Source organism: Diaphorina citri, unplaced genomic scaffold (genome assembly GCF_000475195.1).
Source record: "Diaphorina citri unplaced genomic scaffold, Diaci psyllid genome assembly version 1.1 scaffold2741, whole genome shotgun sequence".
In the NCBI taxonomy this organism is placed as follows: domain Eukaryota; kingdom Metazoa; phylum Arthropoda; class Insecta; order Hemiptera; family Psyllidae; genus Diaphorina; species Diaphorina citri.
The window spans coordinates 47,620-72,623 of NW_007380158.1; the positions used below are offsets into that span (position 1 = coordinate 47,620).

General features: G+C 38.8%; 3 protein-coding genes across 3 annotated transcripts; 2 read left to right on the forward strand and 1 right to left on the reverse strand.

The window, feature by feature from the left end:
- The first annotated feature begins 652 nt into the window (after window positions 1-652).
- Window positions 653-1,759, forward strand: LOC103519469 (fatty acyl-CoA reductase wat-like). The gene is made up of 3 exons (XM_008484557.3): window positions 653-1,154; window positions 1,498-1,555; window positions 1,748-1,759. The coding sequence occupies exons 1-3, from the start codon at window positions 787-789 to the stop codon at window positions 1,757-1,759; spliced, it is 438 nt and encodes a 145-aa protein (XP_008482779.3). The 5' UTR covers window positions 653-786.
- Window positions 1,573-18,986, reverse strand: LOC103519471 (cytochrome P450 4C1). Its single transcript, XM_026830959.1, has 16 exons — window positions 18,597-18,986; window positions 17,857-18,064; window positions 16,501-16,646; window positions 16,380-16,449; window positions 16,206-16,235; window positions 12,149-12,299; window positions 10,781-10,815; window positions 10,023-10,169; window positions 9,542-9,676; window positions 8,594-8,706; window positions 7,566-7,676; window positions 7,308-7,434; window positions 6,499-6,606; window positions 5,896-6,081; window positions 5,301-5,447; window positions 1,573-2,009 (listed from the first exon to the last, which is right to left on the reverse strand). Exons 2-16 carry the CDS (start codon window positions 18,026-18,028, stop codon window positions 1,810-1,812), a joined length of 1,878 nt encoding a protein of 625 aa, XP_026686760.1. The 5' UTR covers window positions 18,029-18,064; window positions 18,597-18,986; the 3' UTR covers window positions 1,573-1,809.
- LOC113471650 (fatty acyl-CoA reductase wat-like) lies at window positions 2,714-3,614 on the forward strand. The gene has a single exon (XM_026830960.1). The coding sequence runs from the start codon at window positions 2,749-2,751 to the stop codon at window positions 3,487-3,489; it is 741 nt and encodes a 246-aa protein (XP_026686761.1). The 5' UTR covers window positions 2,714-2,748; the 3' UTR covers window positions 3,490-3,614.
- Window positions 18,987-25,004: the final 6,018 nt, after the last annotated feature.

Here is a 25,004-nt window from a genome sequence, read left to right on the forward strand (position 1 = left end):
ATGATTTCAACTTTTTGCACGTTCCCTTTTCAACTCTTCATTAATTTCTCAAAGTAGGTATAGTCTACATTTCGTGTTAAATTCCTTCCAAAAGATTTTTGCCTTTTTTTTACATTTAGGTAAGTTTTGTACAAATCTCAAAAAGGTTCGCGGGCCACAAAAATGGTATGGAGGCCGCTAGTTGGAAACCCCTGTTCTAAGCGGTTTTCGAAAAATCCAGCCCTTGGAAAGACTTTATAAATAGGTACCCTGTATATGTGTAGGTCAGAGGTTACCTATAGAGACGGGTGTCATAATTGCACTGGCAATAATTTCAACTTTTTGCACGTTCCCTTTTCAACTCTTCATTAATTTCTCAAAGTAGGTATAGTCTACATTTCGTGTTAAATTCCTTCCAACATCAAAGTAATGCAAGTTTTATATCGAAATAATATTCGTCAAATTAAGTGATCTGATTTTTAAGTGAGTCTCTTGATTTTAATCTACATATTCAAAACGATTTCTCTCTGACCCTCCTAATCAATAATACAACCTAACTAAAAGTTATATCTCTAGTAGGTATGAAATTTATACATTCAATGTGAAGAAGTAAAATGAAATTTGGTTTTTACCAATAAACACTGAATACCTATAAGTAGAGATTTTTATAACTAAAAGTTATATCTCTAGTATGAAATTTATACATTCAATGTGAAGAAGTAAAATGAAATTTGGTTTTTACCAATAAACACTGAATACCTATAAGTAGAGATTTTTCGTGAATATTTATTCAATATAAAATTAACCATGGTGTACGCCAACCCTGCTATGTTCTCTAAGATGAGTGACGAACTTCTCAAGGATTCAAATGACAAGAACGGTGAGCCCAGTGTTATTTGGGATAAACTGGACAAGGAAGACGATGCTGAGGACATAATATGGGATGATGATACGCCCTCACCTATCCAAGAATTCTACAAGGACCAAACGGTTTTCATCACAGGAGCTACTGGGTTCCTCGGCTCCCTATTGGTTGAGAAGCTACTGCGCTGCTGTCCACAAATCCGCAAACTTATTCTGCTCATACGCAAGGGAAAATCTAATAGCGTGGACGAGCGCGTGAAAGACTATTTTAACGACACTGTTTTTGACCGCTTGAGATTGACAAATCCAAACTATCACGAGAAAGTGGATATCGTTACCGGTCATATTCGACAAGAACGGTGAGCCCAGTGTTATTTGGGATAAACTGGAAAAGGAAGACAATGCTGAGGACATAATATGGGATGATGATACGCCCTCACCTATCCAAGAATTCTACAAGGACCAAACGGTTTTCATCACAGGAGCTACTGGGTTCCTCGGCTCCCTATTGGTTGAGAAGCTACTGCGCTGCTGTCCACAAATCCGCAAACTTATTCTGCTCATACGCAAGGGAAAATCTAATAGCGTGGACGAGCGCGTGAGAGATTATTTTAACGACACTGTTTTTGACCGCTTGAGATTGACAAATCCAAACTATCACGAGAAAGTGGATATCGTTACCGGTCATATTGATGCACAAAATTTTGATGCGGTAATCGAACCCGCGGCCTAGCGCTTAAAAGGCAGACGCGCTATCAACCAAATTTTAAATTCTGTCGTCATCACAATGATGTGAGTTTGAGAAAATAGAAATTGACAGTTAAATTTCTCATGGTTAAAACTTTCCTAAATAACCCACAGTTTACCTCATGACTCATATTTTATTTTACTCTATGGCCCACAGTTTACTCCATGACCCTCACTTTACTGTGTGGCCCACATTTTATACAGACTGTGACCCACAGTTTACTGTTTGGCTGGTACGCGGGGTGTGAGTTTGACTTGTATTCCTGATTCTGGTCGTAGGATAAGTTCATTCATGAGTGTAAGGTTCTCCAGTTTCTCCATGGATGTTACCGTGTATTTCCTCAGGACAGATGCCAGCATACATTTCTCCTCTAGTAGGGCGAACTTTTGACCTGGAGAGAGAAGAACAAGGCATGGTTAGTTCACTGGTAAAGCTCTCGTATCAAGGTATCGGGTTCTATTCCTGCTATTGAAAAAAAAAAAAATAGTTTTCATAGTGAATAGCTCCCTAGTGACCAAAAAAAAAAAACACCACAGCGAGAGCTTGATGTTGTGGGGTCCACGACTTCATTGTAACAAAAGCTCATTTAATAGTTCCAAACTTAGTGATATTAATTTGAACAAGCTACGACAAGTTATAACAAAGTAATGGGCAAATCAAAACCGTCAGGTAACTCTGGACCACCCTGTATAACTTAAAGACTTCCTTAGCACTCATCAAATACTAACTTGCCAATCAAAGGGATGTAAGTTGGTCGAACACTACCAATCTAAATTTATGGCTCTTATTCTGTCTCGGCTGACAGTCATGGACTATAAGTTTTTTTAGCTCTTGTTAATATTATTCATATCATTGTGGTTTTCATGTTTCAGATCAAAGGATTCAATAGTGTGATGGGTGTAGGATTGGCCGCAGGGATTGGGCTGATGCGTGTGAGTCTAATAGACACTACTATAACTTAAAGACTTCCTTAGCACTCATCAAATACTAACTTACCAATCAAAGGGATGTAAGTTGGTCGAACACTACCAATCTAAATTTATGGCTCTTATTCTGTCTCAACTGACAGTCATGGACTATAAGTTTTTTTAGCTCTTGGTAATGTTATTCATATCATTGTGGTTTTCATATTTCAGATCAAAGGATTCAATAGTGTGATGGGTGTAGGATTGGCCGCAGGGATTGGGCTGATGCGTGTGAGTCTAATAGACACTACTATTGTCATTGACATAGTCCCAGGTGATCGTACTATTAATGCCATGACTGCGCTCGCCTGGTATCATAGTACACAACAACCTAACAAGGACCGACCTACAGTATTCAACTACGTCTCCTACAATGACAATAGAGTGAGGCTGATAGATTTCATAAAGAAGAATAGAAGGTACGCAATATTAGCTGAGGAAAGTTCTCAATGTAGAATGTGGCCACCATCCATTTACTTCGTCAGTAACACCTTTCTGTATAGGATCCTATTCCTTGTTCTACATTTAACGCCTGCTATTATGTTTTCCCTGGTTGAAAGGTGGTATAATCGAAAGCCCCAGATTATGAAGTTCTATCGCAAGATCAAGTTTTTCAATAAGACCATCGAACATTTCGCAACAAACGAATGGCATTTTACAAACAACAATACTCGAGCGATGGTGAATGAAATGTCCAAGGCAGATAGAAAACGGTTTGATGCTTCGTTAGATTTTCGATGGGAATCCATGTTCGTGCATTTGTATCGTGCAACAGTTTTATACTTTCTGAATGAACGGTTTACCAAAGAATATCATCAAAAGAAATTTATCTACAAAGAGAGGCTGAACTTTTGTATCTCTTGGATCATCTATGTGAGCGCTGCCTATTGGTTCCTAACACTACTAGCCAACCTGATAAATACTTTGGTTTGAATAAGAAACAATAAAACACTAATAGTGAATTTCACCAATGACTTAATGAGAGATTTCACTAATGGGAGAATTTTTAATCATCCCAAAAGGATTTTTTAAAAATACAAAAAGGAGGAGTTCTTAAAAACTCCTGTTTGGATAGTTAGAAACTCCTTTTTTACTTTCCTTATCCTATAGGAAGGAAAGTAATGTAATCGGGTCAAATTTTCGATGGTCACATTTTAGTGTCAAAACACGTTTTGAGGTCCCTAGAGCCTAAACCCTAAATCCAAAGTTTCACCCATTGGTCCGTGTGTGTGTCTGTCTGTAAACAAAATATCTCGAGAACGGTAAGAGCTAAAGACTTGAAATTTGGAATTTGGTATGAATCTTTCAAATGTCACAAGGATGCGACACGAAACTTTTGGTTAAGACCAGTGCAACGCTTGGCGGCATTTTACCGCTTTTTGGTGGTTTTCGGTGTAATTTAACAATATCCCGGGAACGGTATAAGCTAAGGACTTGAAATTTGGTATGTAGTTCACAAATGTGACAAGGATGCAACACAAAACGTTTGGTTAAAATAGGTGCTGCGGTTGGCGGTATTTTGACCGCTTTTTGATGAGTTTCGACTGCTTTAACGCTTTTTGACGGTTTTCAGCTACATATATCGACTAAACGGTTAGAGATATTGTAAATGTTACAACAGAACACCCAAATAAGCACCATTCAATAGGATAAGAAAGTCGTGTGATGTTCACAACAGATTTTTCATCATTAAAAATGCTCCCATTAGTTAAATCTCTCATCAAGTCATTCGTGAAATCCACCATAAAAATATTTGGATAGCATTATACAGAAACAAAAACCAAATTTTGGAAATGTTATTAACTATTTTTATCCCTCAGTTTGAAGCACAGTTCAGCAATCACCAATGTTCTTACCATGTACAATTTGAGGAAGAAAAGCTACAAGGAGAAAATGAAGAACACACCAGTTCATCAAAGAAAACACGTAGAATGATTATAATGTACACATCAAATAATTATTTACATACAAGAGAAAAATCAATAAAGACAGAATTACATACAACAAAACAATAAACAAAGAAAATCATGATACCCCTTATAGCTACGGGACCACAAGTCAGTTCTGAAATAAACAAAGACCGCTTGTCAATTATTCATAAGAGTTTTTACATTTTTTTTTTTTTCTTTTTAAGAGGTCCTATCGTCCCGAAATCGAAGAGAGAAGGAAGACAGGATAGGAGAAAGCCAGCCGTTCCCAGAACGAACATTATCCCTTCAGGATAAAATCCGCCTAGAGATTCAGTAACAATTTGGCAAATGGGCTCAAAGCCTGGGTAATACAAACAAGATAGAGATTGAGTAACAATTTGGCAAATGGGCTCAAAGCCTGGATAATACAAACAAGATAGAGATTGAGTAACAATTTGGCAAATGGGCTCAAAGCCTGGATAATACAAACAAGATAGAGATTGAGTAACAATTTGGCAAATGGGCTCAAAGCCTAGTTCGTTTGGAGGGTAATTGCAAGCGCTAGGTCACGGGTTTGATTCCCCCCGCCCAAGGCGATGTTATCCTCAACGGACAAGGTTCGTTCTCCGAAAGGCTGGCTTTCTCCTATCATGTCCTCCTTAGGGCTTCGATTTCGGGACGATAAGAAAAACTATGTAGTTTGCTTATTTGGAGAATACTGAGTTGGACGGAACCCGACATGGAAGATGAATGGTACTTGCTTTTTGGAATAAATGAATAAAGGAAAATTTGGAAATTAGACTTATTGGTATGAAACGAAGCAAAATGGCTTACCGTATTTGGTCCATTTGAAGACAAGTGGATGCCATAGCCAGGGTCTGAGGGATCTTACAATAGTTAGTTCAGATATTTCATACACAGCGCGCACATAGTCAGACTTGGAATCCCTCTGTGCATTGATCTCAATACCCATGGCCGTCTCTGTGAAGAAACAAAAGTTCAAGATTATCAATTTTTATAGCTTATAAAACCCGTGGTTGGGTGAAAGAGCTCCTCTATAGCTTAAAAAAAGGGCTTTAACCTTTTAACGTAACGAACAGCCTACAGAAATTTGTCCAACATTAGACTTAAGTTTCCTAATGCCCGGTGAATAAGGAATAAAGAAGAATCATGGTAACATTGATAACGTAACGCGTTATGTAGTTTCTGGTGTTCTCTTGTTGACACAGCACCTATATGGGAAGTATTGACAGTATTGTGTCTCTTCTCGCCCATCTGATGAGGGACATACTACGGGATGGGCATGCTACGACACAGAACACACGAGTCCAATGTAGCGGTTGTTTCATTGCTACGAAATAAAAATCGGGGTTAAAAAAAAAAACACTTGTCTTAGAAGAAAAACTGAATGTCCGTGTAGAATACTTACCACAAATAATATCCATAGCACATCGCGTGATGAATGGATACACATCGAATGCCTTTCCATCACACTTGTCCCCTAGTTTGTCCACAAGGATCTGACATTTCTCCACAAATACATCCACGAAAACATCCAGGATTTTGAAATGAAATGTAGGCGTGATCATTTTGCGATGCGAATGCCACTTAGCACCTGTACAACATGATAGAATAACATTAGAATGTCAGTAGGATATTATTAACCAAGTGTCCCTTAGTGTGGGTAGTTTAGCATTAAAACAATACATCACATCATATCATCATCAACAACACCACCACCACCTTATGTTTGTACCTAATGTGTTGTATTCTTGTTTATTATAATTATATAAAAATAAATGAGAGCACCTTTTGCTATGTTTGAAAAATGAATGAAAATGAAATGAAAACAAAACCGCTTGAAAGCATGTTCAGTCTTTATGAGGTTTGATAGATGGACCTGTCACTGCTAAGGTCCCAAAAGCAAAGAAAGAACGAAGACAGGATAGGAGAAAGCCAGCCTTTCTGAAAACGAACCTTATTTGTTTAGGAAAAAAACCACTCCGGGCGGAAATCGAACCCACGACCTAGCGCTTGTTATCCGGATTGAAACTGTTAGGCTCTGGAAACTGATCCGGACATCTATGTACATGGAATATCTCCACATTGATGTAAGTACCCGCTGGTACTAGGTACTGACCTGAGAAACAAACAGGAAATCATTCATTGACGCTCTGTTGAGAAGACGGGAAATTATGTTTTTGAAAAAATGCTGTTATTCAATATGCAATATACACTACTTTGGCATTCGCTAGTTATATCTTTCCCTTATACCTACATATATTCTCTCTCTCTCTCTCTCTCTCTCTCTCTCTCTCTCTCTCTCTCTCTCTCTCTCTCTCTCTCTCTCTCTCTCTTCTCTCTCTTTCTCTCTCTCTCTCTCTTTCTCTCTCTCTCTTTCTCTCTCTCTCTTTCTTTCTCCCTCTTTCTTTCTCCCTCTTTCTTTCTCTCTCTCTCTCTCTCTCTCTCTCCCCCTCCCGTTTTTGTAATTTAAACAAAGTTGAACTACTTCCTTTGCATTAGTAAACAACAACATAATTGTAAACTTTAGCTATGAAATATATGTACAATAAGACCTTGTTTAGACGCTTTCTCTCTCTCTCTCTCTCTCTCTCTTCCCCTCCCCTTTTTGTTATTTAAACAAGGTTGAACTACTTCCTTTGCATTAGTAAACAACAACATAATTGTAAACTTTAGCTATGAAATATATGTACAATAAGACCTTGTTTAGACTGAACAATGGGAACATGTTTGTTTAAAGGGACTTTTCACTCTCAATATGGCAGGATAAACAAGGTATATATATTCTATTCTGCTCTATTCTATTATATTATATCTTACCAAACTGAGTATCTTCAGACAGTACTCGTCCTATGAATGGTACGCTAGGGAATAGTCTCAGACTTTCCTTGATGACACGTTCCAGATATTTCATATCATTCAGGTCTCGCATCGTGATTTTCCGGTCTGGGTCTTCGGCAAAGATCGTGTCCAGTTCAGCGCATACTTTGTCCTGATAGTGGGGATGAGATCCTCCTTGATGACACGTTCCAGATATTTCATATCATTCAGATCTCGCATCGTGATTTTCCGGTCTGGGTCTTCGGCAAAGATCGTGTCCAGTTCAGCGCATACTTTGTCCTGATAGTGGGGATGAGATCCCAGGAGGAAGAGAGACCAGCAGATTCCGGCTGTTGTTGTGTCGTGTCCCTGTGAGAGGATAGGGGATTTTAAATAACATTTCTACGATTTTAAGGTTTTTTTTTATATTTAAGGGTGAACCGATTTTTTTCCAATAAAACGAATACAATTTCCCTTGCTAAAGAAATAGCAAAGATTGAGTGAGAATGGCATCCAAACGTGAAAATTTTGTAACCAAAACCAAATGTCAGTCCAAAGCAATTACCCTAGCTAGGGCTGATTGAGACGAAAAACGCCAACTCCGTCATTACTAAGAGCCTCTTTTACTGATTTAATCATTTCTACAACTTTTCTTTTGACCCTAGTAATGCTGCCACTGATCGCTACTCATGCAAGGAAGATATTGACCCTAGTAATGCTGCCACTGATCGCTACTCATGCAAAGAAGATACTCAACTGCCTCACAAGGCTGAGTGCGCCCCGTATTCCATACTCAACTACCTCACAAGGCTGAGTGCGCCCCGTATTCCATGTATAGATTGTATAGCAAAAACCTAGGTCCCGGGTTCGATTCCCGAGTCTCTTAGAATTAGAATATACCCTGGTTATACTGCCAAAATGAGACTGAAAAGTCCCTTTACTCCCGCAGTTTAAACAAGGTCTTGTGTATTTGGTACAATAAATATTACAATTTTATAAAAAGACCCATGTATAGCAAACCCTAGGTCCCGGGTTCGAATCCCAGAGTACCTTACCTCAAACATGAACGTGTCAACTTCTTCTCTTATCTCGACATCAAAGCAAAACCCTAGGTCCCGGGTTCGATTCTCGAGTCTCTTAGAATTAGAATATACCCTGCTTATACTGCCAAAATGAGACTGAAAAGTTACTTTACTCCCGCAGTCTAAACAAGGTCTTGTGTACAATAAATATTACAATTTTATAAAAAAGACCCATGTATAGCAAACCCTAGGTCAGTACCTTACCTCAAACATGAACGTGTCAACTTCTTCTCTTATCTCGACATCAGTGAGTGGTGTACTAGCATGCTCCGATGCTTCTAGGAGGAGATCCAAGAATGCCATACGTTTCTTCTTACCTGGACAACAAGAATGAAAAAATGAATGAATAAAATTATAATAAGTAATTCCTTTCAACTTAATCATTTGTAATATTTGGGTTATTTTGGCTTATTTTTTCATATAGTTTCTTCTCTTAGTTATGAATCCAATGCCTTAGCAAAAATGCACTAAAGGGACTGTTTTCCACTCAATTTATTGGTAAAGTAGCCACTGTTTACTCATTTCAAGTAAGTACCCTAGCTATTGAGATAGACTCACGACTCTCTGAGACACCCCAAATTCAGAAAACATTGTGATCATGGCGTTGGCGGTCACCCATTCAAATACCAACCTCGCTCGACGTTGCTTAACACTTACCCACTTACCCAGATCTTCATCCTCTGTAGTGTCAGGCTTGTCACCTCCGATGTTTTTCTTCTCCTCCAGTAGTTGCTTTCTCTCTTTAATTCATATAGTTTCTTGAATTCGAACCGCAGTTCTCTTAGTTATGAATCCAATGCCTTAGCAAATGAGGAGCAGCCAGTAAGAAGGGCCATATCCGGAAAATCTAGTTTCGAGATAAACAACTTTAAAGTTTTCAATTAGCTGTATTTGGCTTATTTTTTTCATATAGTTTCTTGAATTCGAACCGCAGTTCTCATAGTTATGAATCCAATGCCTTAGTAAATGCACTAAAGGGACTGTTTTCCACTCAATTTATTGGTAAAGTAGCCACTGTTTACTCATTTCAAGTAAGATAGACTGACGACTCTCTGAGACACCCCAAATTCAGAAAACATTGTGATCATGGCATTGGCGGTTGGCGGTCACCCGTTCAAATACCAACCTCGCTCGACGTTGCTTAACACTTACCCAGATCTTCATCCTCTGTAGTGTCAGGCTTGTCACCTCCGATGTTTTTCTTCTCCTCCAGTAGTTGCTTTCTCTCTTTAATTACCTTGTTGGTAAATCCGTGTAGTACTGAGAGACATTGGTTATAACGGCGACCTGGAATAGAGATTGAGTAACAATTTGGCAAATGGGTTCAAAGCCTAGTTCGTTTGGAGGGTAATTGCAAGCGCTAGGTCACGGGTTTGATTCCCCCCGCCCAAGGCGATGTTATCCTAAACGAACAAGGTTCGTTCTCCGAAAGGCTGGCTTTCTCCTATCCTGTCCTCCTTAGCTCTTCGATTTCGGGACGACAAGAAAAACTATGTAGTTTGCTTATTTGGAGAATACTGAGTTGGACGGGACCCGACATGGAATATGGATGGTACTTGCTTTTTGGAATAAATAAATAAAGGAAAAATTGGAAATTGGACTTATTGGGATGAAACGAAGCAAAATGGCTTACCGTATTTGGTCCATTTGAAGACAAGAGGATGCCATAGCCAGGGTCTGAGGGATCTTACAATAGTTAGTTCAGATATTTCATACACAGCGCGCACATAGTCAGACTTGGAATCCCTCTGTGCATTGATCTCAATACCCATGGCCGTCTCTGTGAAGAAACAAAAGTTCAAGATTATCAATTTTTATAGCTTATAAAACCCGTGGTTGGGTGAAAGAGCTCCTCTATAGCTTAAAAAAAGGGCTTTAACCTTTTAACGTAACGAACAGCCTACAGAAATTTGTCCAACATTAGACTTAAGTTTCCTAATGCCCGGTGAATAAGGAATAAAGAAGAATCATGGTAACATTGATAACGTAACGCGTTATGTAGTTTCTGGTGTTCTCTTGTTGACACAGCACCTATATGGGAAGTATGCTTTAACCTTTTAACGTAACGAACAGCCTACAGAAATTTGCCCAACATTAGACTTGGGTTCCCTAATGCCTGATGAATAAAATGTAAATGCAATTTCTTTGTGTTATTATGTCACAACTTTGGTACTCACTGCAGCATTGTAGGATTCTTCCCAATATCTCAATAATCCTAAAATCCAATGTTTACCTACCATGCTGGCACCGGTCGCTATGCGCATTTATATGACGACACAGAACACACGAGTCCAATGTAGCGGTTGTTTCATTGCTACGAAATGAGAATCGGGGTTAAAAAAAAAACACTTGTCTTAGAAGAAAAACTGAATGTCCGTGTAGAATACTTACCACAAATAATATCCATAGCACATCGCGTGATGAACGTTCTGACTGACAGGCCTAGACCGCGATCTGAAAGTTTTCCGCCACACACGTTCTGACTGACAGGCCTAGACCGCGATCTGAAAGTTTTCCGCCACAAACGTTCTGACTGACAGGCCTAGACCGCGATCTGAAAGTTTTCCGCCACACACGTTGACTGACAGACCTAGACCGCGATCTGAAAGTTTTCCGCCACACACGTTCTGACTGACAAGCCTAGACCGCGATCTGAAAGTTTTCCGCCACACACGTTCTGACTGACAGGCCTAGACTGCGATCTGAAAGTTTTCCGCCACACACGTTCTGACTGACAGACCTAGACCGCGATCTGAAAGTTTTCCGCCACACACGTTCTGACTGACAGGCCTAGACCGCGATTTGAAAGTTCCGACGCGACAGTCTGATAGACCGTCTAAGTGTGAGTGGCTGGTCCAAGATCTAGATTGGAGATTTTTTTAAAATTCCAAGACAATTTCAAACTATAGATGCTCCAAACTATAGGTCGATATTTTTTAGTATAATACATGTACAACATTATTTTTAAAATTTTCACTACATATACGGGCCCCTAAATACCCGACTCTGCGGAAGTGAAAATATACGCCGAGGATTGATTCATGAAAAAAAAAAAAAATTCCACCTTACCAGGAATCCAAACCCGGCCTCCTACATGCTAAAGCACTGTAATGATATTGGGTGAAAGAGCTCCTCTATAGCTTAAAAAAATGCTTTAACCTTTTAACGTAACGAACAGCCTACAGAAATTTGTCCAACATTAGACTTGGGTTCCCTAATGCCCAATGAATTAAGAGTAAAGAAGAATCATGGTAACATTGATAACGTAACGCGTTATGTAGTTTCTGGTGTTCTCTTGTTGACACAGCACCTATATGGGAAGTATTAACAGTATTGTGTTTCTTCTCGCCCATCTGATGAGGGACATACTACGGGATGAGCATGCTACGACACAGACCACACGAGTCCAATGTAGCGGTTGTTTCATTGCTACGAAATAAAAATCGGGGTTAAAAAAAAAAACACTTGTCTTAGAAGAAAAACTGAATGTCCGTGTAGAATACTTACCACAAATAATATCCATAGCACATCGCGTGATGACCCGCGGCCTAGCACTTAAAAGGCAGACGCGCTACCAACCAAATTTTACATTCTGTCGTCATGAAAATGATGTGAGTTTGAGAAAATAGAAATTGACAGTTGAATTTCTCATGGTTAACACTTTCCTAAATAACCCACAGTTTACCTCATGACTCATATTTTATTTTACTCTATGGCCCACAGTTTACTCCATGACCCTCACTTTACCGCGTGATGAATGGATACACATCGAATGCCTTTCCATCACACTTGTCCCCTAGTTTGTCCACAAGGATCTGACATTTCTCCACAAATACATCCACGAAAACATCCAGGATTTTGAAATGAAATGTAGGCGTGATCATTTTGCGATGCGAATGCCACTTAGCACCTGTACAACATGATAGAATAACATTAGAATGTCAGTAGGATATTCATATTTGGCGAAACAAAACCGCTTGAAAACATGTTCAGTCTTTATGAGGTTTGATAGATGGACCTGTCACTGCTAAGGTCCCAAAAGCAAAGAAAGAACGAAGACAGGATAGGAGAAAGCCAGCCTTTCTGAAAACCAACCTTATTTGTTTAGGAAAAAAACCACTCCGGGCGGAAATCGAACCCGCGACCTAGCGCTTACAAGACAGGGGCGCTACCCCCCAAGCTAACTAAGCTAGGCTGGTACTATTTCGTGTTAATATAGGCCGAGCCGAGCAGTGCGGGGCTTCAAAATCACTTTGAAATTGAAAGATTGATGGTGGATTTTACCAACCTTCTTTCCAGGCTCAAACAACCCGTTAGCTTAATAATAATGATGGTGCTTATTTATACTGCTCGCATAGGACTGAAAAGTCAAGTGTAAGGTTCTCTAGTTTCTCCATGGATGTTACCGTGTATTTCCTCAGGACAGATGCCAGCATACATTTCTCCTCTAGTAGAGCGAACTTTTGACCTGGAGAGAGAAGAACAAGGCATGGTTAGTTCACTGGTAAACCTCTTGTATCAAGATCTCGGGTTCTGTTCCTGCTATTGAAAAAAAAATAGTTTTCATAGTGAATAGCTCCCTAGTGACCCCCCCCCCCAAAAAAACAACCCCGACCGAGAGTTGTGACTTCATTTTAGGCGACACAAAACCGCATTATGCAGTGACCACTACGCCATGGGAGCTGTCTGATGAATAAAGAGTAAAGAAGAATCATGGTAACATTGATAACGTAACGCGTTATGTAGTTTCTGGTGTTCTCTTGTTGACACAGCACCTATATGGGAAGTATTGACAGTATTGTGTCTCTTCTCGCCCATCTGATGAGGGACATACTACGGGATGGGCATGCTACGACACAGACCACACGAGTCCAATGTAGCGGTTGTTTCATTGCTTCGAAATAAAAATCGGGGTTAAAAAAAAACACTTGTCTTAGAAGAAAAACTGAATGTCCGTGTAGAACATTTACCACAAATAATATCCATAGCACATCGCGTGATGAATGGATACACATCGAATGCCTTTCCATCACACTTGTCTCCTAGTTTGTCCACAAGGATCTGACATTTCTCCACAAATACATCCACGAAAACATCCAGGATTTTGAAATGAAATGTAGGCGTGATCACACTAAAGGGACTGTTTTCCACTCAATTTATTGGTAAAGTAGCCACTGTTTACTCATTTCAAGTTGGATAGACTCACGACTCTCTGAGACACCCCAAATTCAGAAAACATTAAGCCTTCCTCCAATTGTCACCCGTTCAAATACCAACCTCACTCGACGTTGCTTAACACTTACCGAGATCTTCATCCTCTGTAGTGTCAGGCTTGTCACCTCCGATGTTTTTCTTCTCCTCCAGTAGTTGCTTTCTCTCTTTAATTACTTTGTTGGTAAATCCGTGTAGTACTGAGAGACATTGGTTATAACGGCGACCTACAAGATAGAGATTGAGTAAATGGGCTCAAAGCCTGGATAATACAAACAAGATAGAGATTGAGTAACAATTTTGGCAAATGGGCTCAAAGCCTGGATAATACAGACCGTAGTGATCAAGCCACTCGCCTTGTAAACAGGAGGGCGTGGGTACGATCCCAACTGAGGCACGGAATTTTATGCTTTTTTATTTGAGAATTTGGTTACATAATAATCTTCGATTTCGGGACGATAAGAAAAACTATGTGATTTGATTATTTGGAGAATACTGAGTTGGACGGGACCCGACATGGAAGATGAATGGTACTTGCTTTTTGAATAAATAAATAAATAAATAAATAAAGGAAAAATTGGAAATTGGACTTATTGGGATGAAACGAAGCAAAATGGCTTACCGTATTTGGTCCATTTGAAGACAAGTGGATGCCATAGCCAGGGTCTGAGGGATCGTACAATAGTTAGTTCAGATATTTCATACACAGCGCGCACATAGTCAGACTTGGAATCCCTCTGTGCATTGATCTCAATACCCATGGCCATTGGAGATTTTTAAAATTCCAAGACAATTTGGAACTATAGATGCTCCAAATTATAGGTCGATATTTTTTAGTATAATACATGTACAACATTATTTTTAAAATTTTCACTACATATAGGGGCCCCTAAATACCCGACTCTGCGGAAGTGAAAATATACGCCGAGGATTGATTCATGAAAAAAAAATTCCACCTTACCAGGAATCAAAACCTGGCCTCCTACATGCTAAAGCACTGTAATGATTATAACGTGGAGTGGAGAGCATAGCGCATAGGGGAGGTCAAGGGAACTCGAGGGTGCGTGGGAACTCAACGTGTTAAAGCGGGGCAGCAAAACAACAATGGTCTTGGAATTTACACAGTACAAATTACAAACTGCAATCCGATTATACTGATAAACAGAAATCAATTACTATACTAGCTGATAGCAGAGAGCTTTACAGAGAGGTCAGGTGTACAGAGGTGTGAGGAAAAGTTTAGAGGCTCGTCCCAGGCAAAGTCCAATAGAGAATGAACTGCCCAGAGTGTGTGGAGTTGTGGACTATTCACCTCAACCCTATTACAATCTCGTATGTATGTATGTACATATTAGTATGTACTCCTACATAAATAATATGTATGTACATCTTAAAGATAAATATGGACTATGTATGCATGACTGATGTACATATTAGTATGTACTCCTACATAAATAATATGTATGTACATCTTAAAGATAAATATGGACTATGTATGCATGACTGACCGAATTGTTATTTCATGCTCTTCCTAGGACTGTATTTCTATATTACCATTGTATTACCTACCCTTTCTCCCTATGTAAATTGTCAAAAATTATTGTCAATAAACGATTATGAATTGTTTAGGGAAAAACTAAGAAATCAAAAGACTAAGTCTGGCTGGGAGACTTCAAGCAGGGAGGATACCAGCCTGAAATTTCCTTTGCTAAAGAAATAGCAAAGGTTGAGTGCGGAGGGCATCCACTCGTAAAATTTTGGAGCCTAAAGCAAATGTCAGCCTAAAAGCACTCTAGCGCTGATTGAAAGGCTTCCTAGGACTTTATTTCTATATTATTACCATTGTATTACCTACCCTTTCTCCCTATGTAAATTGTTTAGGGAAAAACTATGAGATCAAAAGACTAAGTCTGGCTGGGAGACTTTAAGCAGGGAGGACACCAGCCTGAAATTTCCCTTGCTAAAGAAATAGCAAAGGTTGAGTGCGGAGGGCATCCACTCGTAAAATTTTGGAGCCTAAAGCAAATGTCAGCATAAAAGCACTCTAGCGCTGATTGAAAGGCTCACGAAAAACTGAACACGAGAAAAGGCGAAGAAGAATGATAGAAAAAGAATAGAATGGTCATTTCTCTTTCTACATCATCTGCTTGTCCTTTTATATCTATTTTTAGGAAAATTTCGTTAACAGCAAAACGCGTCCATACACTATCAGATTTCACTTTTCCCCACAGGTAGGATTCGAACCCGGTACATTATACATAGCAAGAAAGTGCATTACACTGGACTAATCGTAACATCATACAAGGGATACTCCCTACCTAAACCATATCTACCTACCTTCAAATCAAGAAATTCTTCCACATCCAAAAAAGAACCCAAAACTTTCCACTGAAACACAAACACATTCACAAAATTAATCGCATTTCACAAAAATATTCCATTCCATGACGCCAATACAAATTAAATGGAACTTAACTGGCTGTTAGTTTAACAGGAGTTCTAGTGACTGAATAAATATTGTTTCACCAATAAATATTGTAACACCAAATACTGAATAAATATTGTTTCCAACACAACATGAATCTACTTTGAAGTTTTCGCTTACCAGTGGATGTCAGTAGTCCAGTGCCTAATCCTCACCCTCCAACTTGTCACTTACCGAAAAGAGTAAGTGATTATTCAACCTGGATTCTAAGACTCCCATTAGATCAGCATACTGTTGATGGGTTTATAAAATCTCACCACACGGTACTCATTTATTCTCAGAACTCATGAAGACCTGGATGGCGAGATCTCACAAGTACGCTCCTATCTATCGTAGCTGGGGCGGACCAGTGGCGGTGCTTCATCTGACCAGACCTGAGCACATAGAACTGATTCTGAACAGTAGCAAACTACACCAGGGACTTCTCAATGTGTTTGCTACTGTTCAGAATCAGTTCTATGTGCTCAGGTCTGGTCAGATGAAGCACCGCCACTGGTCCGCCCCAGCTACGATAGATAGGTGCGTACTTGTGAGATCTCGCCATCCAGGTCTTCATGAGTTCTGAGAATAAATGAGTACCGTGTAGTGAGATTTTATAAACCCATCAATAGTATACCGATCTAATAGGAGTCTTAGAATCCAGGTTGAATAATCACTTACTATTTTCGGTAAGTGACGAGTTGGAGGGTGAGGAAAAAAACTATAGAAAGGAAGGGAAGCGATGCTCCCCCCGCTTTCATGGAGAACAATGCCAAATAATATTATCTTAGGTCCGCCTCTACCGATCTAATGGGAGTCTTAGAATCCAGGTTGAATAATCACTTACTATTTTCGGTAAGTGACAAGTTGGAGGGTGAAGAAAAAAACTATAGAAAGGAAGGGAAGCGATGCTCCCCCCGCTTTCATGGAGAACAATGCCAAATAATATTATCTTAGGTCCGCCTCTGTGGCCGAGTGGTTGAGAACAGACTCGCAATCCGGAAGTGCTGGGTTCGGACCCCGGGCAGGGCGGAAATTTTTGACCAAAATTTTCCATTCCTGGATAGACGGGATGCCAAACTTGAGTTCTTCGGCTCTCAAGAGGGATCCTTCCCAATGTATTTTGTGAACTGCGGCCCGCGCCGCGTGAAATTTGGAACATCCTAATGTGACCCAAAAAAGTCGAACAAAGCCGATATACCTAAGGTATTAAAGTAGGTATAAATACAAGACACTTACGGTTTCGCGGCACTGCATTGTCAAGTGCATTCAATCCGGAAGTGCTGGGTTTGAATCCCGGGCAGGGCAGAAATTTTTGACCAAAATTTTCCATTCCTGGATAGACGGGATGCCAAACTTGAGTTCTTCGGCTCTTAAGAGGGATCCTTCCCAATGTATTTTGTGAACTGCGGCCCGCGCCGCATAAAATTTGGAACATCCTAATGTGACCCAAAAAATCGAACAAAGCCGATATACCTAAGGTATTAAAGTAGGTATAAATACAAGACACTTACGGTTTCGCGGCACTGCATTGTCAAGTGCATTTAATCCGGAAGTGCTGGGTTTGAATCCCGGGCAGGGCGGAAATTTTTGACCAAAATTTTCCATTCCTGGATAGACGGGATGTCAAACTTGAGTTCTTCGGCTCTCAAGAGGGATCCTTCCCAATGTATTTTGTGAGCTGCGGCCCGCGCCGCGTGAAATTTGGAACATCCTAATGTGACCCAAAAAAAACTCGAACAAAGCCGATATACCTAAGGGATTAAAGTAGGTATAAATACAAGACACTTACGGTTTCGCGGCACTGCATTGTCAAGTGCATTTCCCAGCAAGGGTAACGCAGGAGGTCCTGGTAGCTTATTGATCAACTGAATGAATTTGAATCGGCGACTCAGAAATTTGAACAGGTAGGATGAGGTTATACCTATTAGTATAGCGGTGAGGAGTAGTGTGATCAAATCCATGGTGAGTTACGTTCTGATGATGATGTTGAGAGGGTGCTGAAACGTCAAAGAAAAGATTCCGTTTGGGTACTTGAAAAATTATTCCATATGCCATTCCCTGAACCGTCTTCGGTGGCGTAGTGGTCAAGCCGCTCGCCTTGTAAACAGGAGGGCGTGGGTACGGTCCCAACTGAGGCACGGAATTTTATGCTTTTTTTATTTGAAAATTTGGTTACATAATAATAGAGCTCGAAAGGTTAGGTGGTAGAGAACGCCTCCGGCTTTAGGAGTCTTAGGTTGTATAAAGAGGTAGGTAGGTATTGTAGGTAATAGAAAAGGAAAAAAAACTCACCTTTTGACCACAGCCTTGATTTGGTCAAGCCGATCGCCTTGTAAACAGGAGGGCGTGGGTACGATCCCAACTGAGGCACGGAATTTTATGCTTTTTTATTTGAGAATTTGGTTACATAATAATAGAGCTCGAAAGGTTAGGTGGTAGAGAACGCCTCCGGCTTTAGGAGTCTTAGGTAGCTACGTTTGTATAAAGAGGTAGGTATTGTAGGTAATAGAAAAGGAAAAAAAAACTCACCTTTTGACCACAGCCTTGATTTCGTTGCTCAGAAGATCAGAAAAAGTTGGAAAAAACTGTCACTAGGATAAAAAAAAAAAGAAAAAAATCGATGGAAAAATGAAATCCCGGTGGGCGAAAAGTTTTGTTTCTCGGTTCAGTCAAAAGTTTCAGTCAAAAAACATCACAGGTTAAAATTAAAATTATTCATATCAAAGAACGACTTATTTCTAAAATATGTACATTAAATAATAGGAACAAAAAGTTAAAAACTATGAAATGTAGACAAGAGGATTCAAGTTAAGTAAAGAAGTTCACGAAAAAAGTAACAAAAATAATGTGAAAGAAGTTTAAAAGTCGATGACGAAAATTGAAGACACGAAATTAACACGTAAAAATTTGGAAATAAACGAAAAAGAACTCTGAAATGTAGACTAGAGGATTCAAGTTAAGTAAAGAAGTTCACGAAAAAAGTACCAAAAATAATGTGAAAGAAGTTTAAAAGTCGATGACGAAAATTGAAGACACGAAATTAACACGTAAAAATTTGGAAATAAACGAAAAAATTAAAATTGACAATTAGTAATTGGTAATAAAATTAAAACAAAATCTATTAAATGTTTAAATTATGAAATTTATTTCAATGTTGAATAAACGATCCACTCTCTGCAAAGGCCAAGTAGGTTATGTTGGGGTTTGGCAAGTGACGGGCTCTGATATAGGGGTGATCGGTTTGGCATTAAATGTTTAAATTATGAAATTTATTTCAATATTTCAATGTTGAATAATAAACGATCCACTCTCTGCAAAGGCCAAGTAGGTTATGTTGGGGTTTGGCAAGTGACGGGCTCTGATATAGGGGTGATCGGTTTGGAATTTGGGCCGAATTTTTTTCCTCTCAACTTTTTAGGTACCTAATTTTTTTTTCTGGATTGAATTTCCAAACAGGTAAACATAAATACAACCTTTGGACTCTCATTCATATTAACACGTTCAATGCGGGGATTTTTTTCTTTCTTTTTTTAATAATAGTTACCGACCCCTCTAGCACTTATGACTTTCGACATGACGGATTTAGCCTAAGGCTAAAAACAGAGTGACATGAAGAGCTAGCGCATAGAGCAACGAGCAGATAGAGGGAAGTGACGACTTTAAACTGCATAAAACTGGGAGCAGAAAACTCTATGCTCTTTGCTCTCAGCTCCTCCCTGTTTTTAGTCTAAGGCCTAATAACCGCCACACATATTCCGACTGTCTGACAGACCTAGACCGCGATCTGAAAGTTTTCCGCCACACACGTTCTGACTGACAGGCCTAGACCGCGATCAGAAAATTTTCCGCCACACACGTTCTGACTGACAGGCCTAGACCGCGGTCTAGGCCTGTCAGTCCGGGCCTCCTATATGCTAAAGCATTATAATGAAGGGCAATCGTTCAAAAAAATGTCCTTAAATAGAGCAGTTGCAAATAGGTAAAAATTATAAATAAATGGTCGATTCCTATGTAAAATGTTGGGAAAAATCCAAATCCGAGGTCAAAACTCCGAAAAAATAACTGTAAAAAGTCGAAAATTCAATTTTTATTTTCCGTTCAAAAGAAAGAGTTCACAGATGTGTGACGTCAGACTTTAGTTGTTTTTTTCGTTTAGGCAGTTGTTTTTTTCGTCCGCTAGGTAGCGCCAGTATGCAAGCACGCTTGCGGAGGAGCAGAAAGAAATGCGCAGAAACGTATGCGCACAAACACATTAATGTGTTGCCTGCGAGGGAGCTTTGCTCGGGACATTTGATGTGACGTCATCGTGTACGGGAGCGTATGCCGTGACGTCAAAATTCACGATTTACCGGCATTTTTTAAATCGATTTATCTCGGGATCTAGAAGTCGTAGAAGAAAAAGAAAAATTCCGTTGGTCCTCATTTTTCCTGCTCTATGACTTTGAAACATCACCCAAGTAAGCGCAACTGATCTATTCCCCCTTTTCCTTCATATATATTTATAACCTTTTTTTCCTCCTCACTTTTTTTCCTATATTCTGTGATGCCTTCTATCAGTTCTCTGATTACGCCTCTCTTTCTTTTTCCCTCCTACCTCGTTCTCTCTCTATCCCTACTTTTCGCTCTCCTCTCCCGTTTCTTTCTCCTCCTTCCTTTCTCATTCTCTTCCAATCGAATGATGGAAGGGGAAAGGATCATCATTCAGGATTGAATACAGCAGGATAGTCGTGATAATATTAATATGGTACGCAGCAATTTCTCTCTCGCCTTCAGCTAAAAACCTTTTTTCGGTAGTGGTATGAGGGTATCTGTATATTAGAGACGAGGAAAAAGGGGGAGACTGAGAAAATATGATAATGAAAGGAGAAAGAGGGGAAATTAGATGATGTTGGGAGCTGGGGGAGGGATGCTTATCCTCCAATACTCCATTTAATATTTGTTTTATAGTATGTGCATTGTGCACAATAGATATCTATAGGACTATTATATAGCCTATAGCCATAAGATGTCTTGAGAATAGCGCTATGCTATTGTCCTGAAGACATACGTAGTGCTAGTGAACTTAGGAAGTCCTGTTTGATGACTATATGTATAACTAACAGAACTGAACTTCCGTTTGTAGCATCAGTGTCATCAAACCAACACTCGATAGTCGGACGAAAAACTGAACAAGAGAAAAGGCGAAGAAGAATGATAGAAAAAGAATAGAATGGTAATTTCTCTTTCGACATCATCTGCTTGTTCTTTTATATCTATTTATAGGAAAATTTCGTTAACAGCAAAACGCTTCCATACACTATGTATCAGATTTCACTTTTCCCCACAGGTAGGATTCGAACCCGGAACATTATACATAGCAAGAAAGTGCATTACACTGGACTAATCGTAACATCATACAAGGGATACTCCCTACCTAAACCATATCTACCTACCTACCTTCAAATCAAGAAATTCTTCCACAACCAAAAAAGAACCCAAAACTTTCCACTGAAACACAAACACATTCACAAAATTAATCGCATTTCACAAAAATATTCCATTCCATGACGCACTCTTGTTTCTTGGAGACAGCAGGGTTGGGTTTTTTCCTACAAACCAGACAGTTAGGTAGAGGTCCCTTGGGATATAGTGAACTTTGTTATGGCGGTGTTATTATAGGACACAAATGAGTTATTCGATATTCGGAGATAAATGTTATTGTTGATTATTTAGTTTCAAATAGAAGGAACCGTCACCAAAAAGATCTTCGGAGTTATACAGTGACGTTGGACACCTAAAAAAGGCAAAATTCAATTGAAATACATAGAACTTTTAGCCATCAACCGTTGTTACATACAATTTTCTCTGACAAACCTCTTAAAAAAGGAAAATAGATTCAAATAAAAATAAATAAATATATAAATATTTTTTGATATGAAAATACATATGTGAAATTAATAACGATCTTAGGTATTTACGGTATTGATTAGAGATGTAGATAGCTTCTTATGGAAAATCGTGCCAAAAAAAAAAAAAATTAAATAGGTACCTATGTAAAAAAAAAAAAAAAAAAAAAAAAATGTAAAACTGAAGTAGGTGTACCTATGTGGTTAGCTACCTAATGAATTACGATGCTATGATGCATGTAAATGTAAAGGCGACATACACTACTGTGGTAAAATGGATACTTGCATGAGAGCTTTGATACTATGTACCCTACCCAGTACCTATACACTTATGTGCCTACTACCACGGTACCTACCACACATCAGACAGGAAAACATAAATGTACCTACCTAACCCAGGTTGTTTGATTTCTTAAGGAAAATCCATTTGAAAAATTGTTTTTCTTTCGATGTGAAATATGTTGAGAATTTACCATGTTAGATTAAGATATTACAAATTTCAATGAGGGTAATTAAACCTTATTCTTGATATCCTCAGGAAAGGAAATTCTGGTTTCAGATTTGAGTGTGAATTATATCGAGATCAAAGGAATTGATAATGAAAATAATTCGAACAACTTGGTAAATACACGTCGAAAAGTGATCAAGATATAAAATTATCATAAATTCAATTGAAGGGCTTGTCTATGAAGGGCTCTTGTTTTCATAAGGTTTGATAGGGAGAAGTTTTTTTTTCAAGAGGTTAAGAGGATTGATAGAGGAAACTGTAACACCAGAGGTCTTATCGTCCCGAGAGCGAGAGAAGAAAGCCAACTCTTCTGAGAACGAATCTTATCCGTTCCAAGGATAAAGTTCCAAGTTAAATTTTCAAAATCTTGAATCTTCGTGAAGAATATTTTTCTAATATGACCCAGGAAAGTTGTTTTTATCTTAAAAAGTAAGGTTAGGTATCCCAGAGTTTCTAGATCATTTATATTTACAATTTAAAGTATGTAATATGTACTGTCAGACTGATAACAATATGAATGGTTGTTTTGTGTTTTCTAATGTAAAACGTTAAAACATGCAATGTGGTATTTTTTACAATTTAACGTCATTACACTTACCTTTCAATATGTTCAACAACTTCCACACACTTGACAACCGTATTCACTCAATTCCTGTGTTCACTTTAACATATTTTCACTCAAGAGTTCACATTCACTCAACTTGAGGGTCCGCATATTCAGTAGTTCATTTACTTTCGATCTCATTTCAATCAGAAGGAAAAGATGAGCGTGAAACCTTTCGAAACGTTGCACAACGTTTTGCAAAGTCGAATGTTTTACTCAGACGTTTTCCAGCCTTCGCAGGTTCGTATTAAGCTTAACCCATCTTTTGGGGCTGTTTGCGCCTACATCTAAGCTTCAGAGTGAACTTTTAGTGTGTTACTTCCAGTCTCAATTGTATCTTTAAAGCTTTTCACTCAAATGTTTACTTTCACTCAACTTGAGTGCTCGCGTCTCAGGTTTTCACTCAAGTTGTTGATCTTTTTAAATGCTGGGAGTTGACTATTGTGTCATTTTCCCAATACTTTGCTACCAAGTTGTTATTTGAAAGGTCGGGCAAAATTCATTTCCCAAGGTTCTCATTCAAGTGTTCACTTTCACTCAACTTGAGTGCTCGCATCTCAAGTTTTCACTCAGGATATTATTATTAACAGGTAAGTACACAATTATAAAACACATATTATTCAAACTGACATACACAAATACACAAAAATTAGGTAAATATAATATGTATCTATTTCATTGATCAGAAAAACAGGAAATGATAATACTGAGATCGGAAGAGCGGTAAATATAATATGTATCTATTTCATTGATCAGAAAAACAGGAAATGATAATACTGTTTATTTATTTTTTAGTTAATTATATCTACATATTTTAAATAAATATACCACGTGCACCCGTATAATGATAATATTAGTGCTTATTTATACTGCTCGCACAGGACTGAAAAGTCCCTTTACTCCAGCAGTAGGCTACCACTGTTATTGTGGCCAAATTCTCAAATAATATTGAGGATAAAAATTTAAAAATTCATTTCATAAGTTGTCTGAATTATGAATTTATGAAAATACCTGGACTGGAAGAGAATTCACGCCCTCCTGTTTGCCACGCTTGCGTCTTGACCAATAGATACACCACCGAGGCAGGAATGACACTAGATTGTTAAGCAGAAGGTCTCGGGTTCGATTGCTAGATAAGGCAACAATTTTTATTTCAATATTTCGATTCATCTTGGACATGGATGGAGCCCAGATATTGTTTCTGTACGTGAATGGCATTGTAAACCTTGAATCCTTCGAAATCAAATCATCAATTATTTGTGACAAAGCAGAGAATTTTCACAACCCCGCCGTGTGACAAAGCAGAGAATTTTCACAACCCCGCCGTGTGACAAAGCAGAGAATTTTCACAACCCCGCCGGGAATCAAACCCGGAACCTCCAGCGTTTTCACATGGACTTTTCTGGGGGTTTTGTCCAAGTACACGGAGCCTCCGGTGTTTTCACATGGACTTTTCTGGGGTTTTGTCCAAGTACAGATCTTTGTTTGTTGACTCCATAGGGAATTGAACCTCGGACCTCCTACGTATAAGGTCGTGGGTCGTGAGGTTAGTTAGGAGGCTGGTGCAGAGTAAACATAAGCTAAGGGGTCGGTCCAATTCATAAGTCCAAGATTGATTCAAACTGCATACATACTCGTATATATACTTAGATTTTACTATTTACTTACCTACTAGACTTTATGATACACGTATACAAGTAACCACTACGGGGATCGTAGCTGGGTTTTTAAAAAACAACACAAAATTTATTTCACCAAAAATTATAATTATTATTGTAAAACCACTGGTAGGGAAAAAACAATGGTAGGGAAAAAACAACACAAAATTTATTTCACCAAAAATTATAATTATTATTGTAAATAAAAGAAATAATAAAAGAAACAATTAATAATTAATAAAATACTCGAGAAACACCAAATGCACCATGCAATGGTAGGGA

What these genes read in the sequence shown, in the direction of transcription:
- LOC103519469 (XM_008484557.3), top strand. Translation starts at nt 787, where the DNA reads ATGGTGTACGCCAACCCTGCTATGTTCTCTAAGATGAGTGACGAACTT. An exon ending in TTGAGATTGACAAATCCAAA is followed by an intron (nt 1,155 to 1,497) that starts CTATCACGAGAA and finishes GACAAATCCAAA; the next exon opens with CTATCACGAGAAAGTGGATA.
- LOC103519471 (XM_026830959.1), bottom strand. Translation starts at nt 18,028, where the DNA reads ATGGATTTGATCACACTACTCCTCACCGCTATACTAATAGGTATAACC. An exon ending in AAGGCATTCGATGTGTATCC is followed by an intron (nt 10,816 to 12,148) that starts ATTCATCACGCG and finishes GTCAGTCAGAAC; the next exon opens with GTTCATCACGCGATGTGCTA. An exon ending in GTCTGAAGATACTCAGTTTG is followed by an intron (nt 6,607 to 7,307) that starts GTAAGATATAAT and finishes TTTGTTTCTCAG; the next exon opens with GTCAGTACCTAGTACCAGCG.
- LOC113471650 (XM_026830960.1), top strand. Translation starts at nt 2,749, where the DNA reads ATGGGTGTAGGATTGGCCGCAGGGATTGGGCTGATGCGTGTGAGTCTA.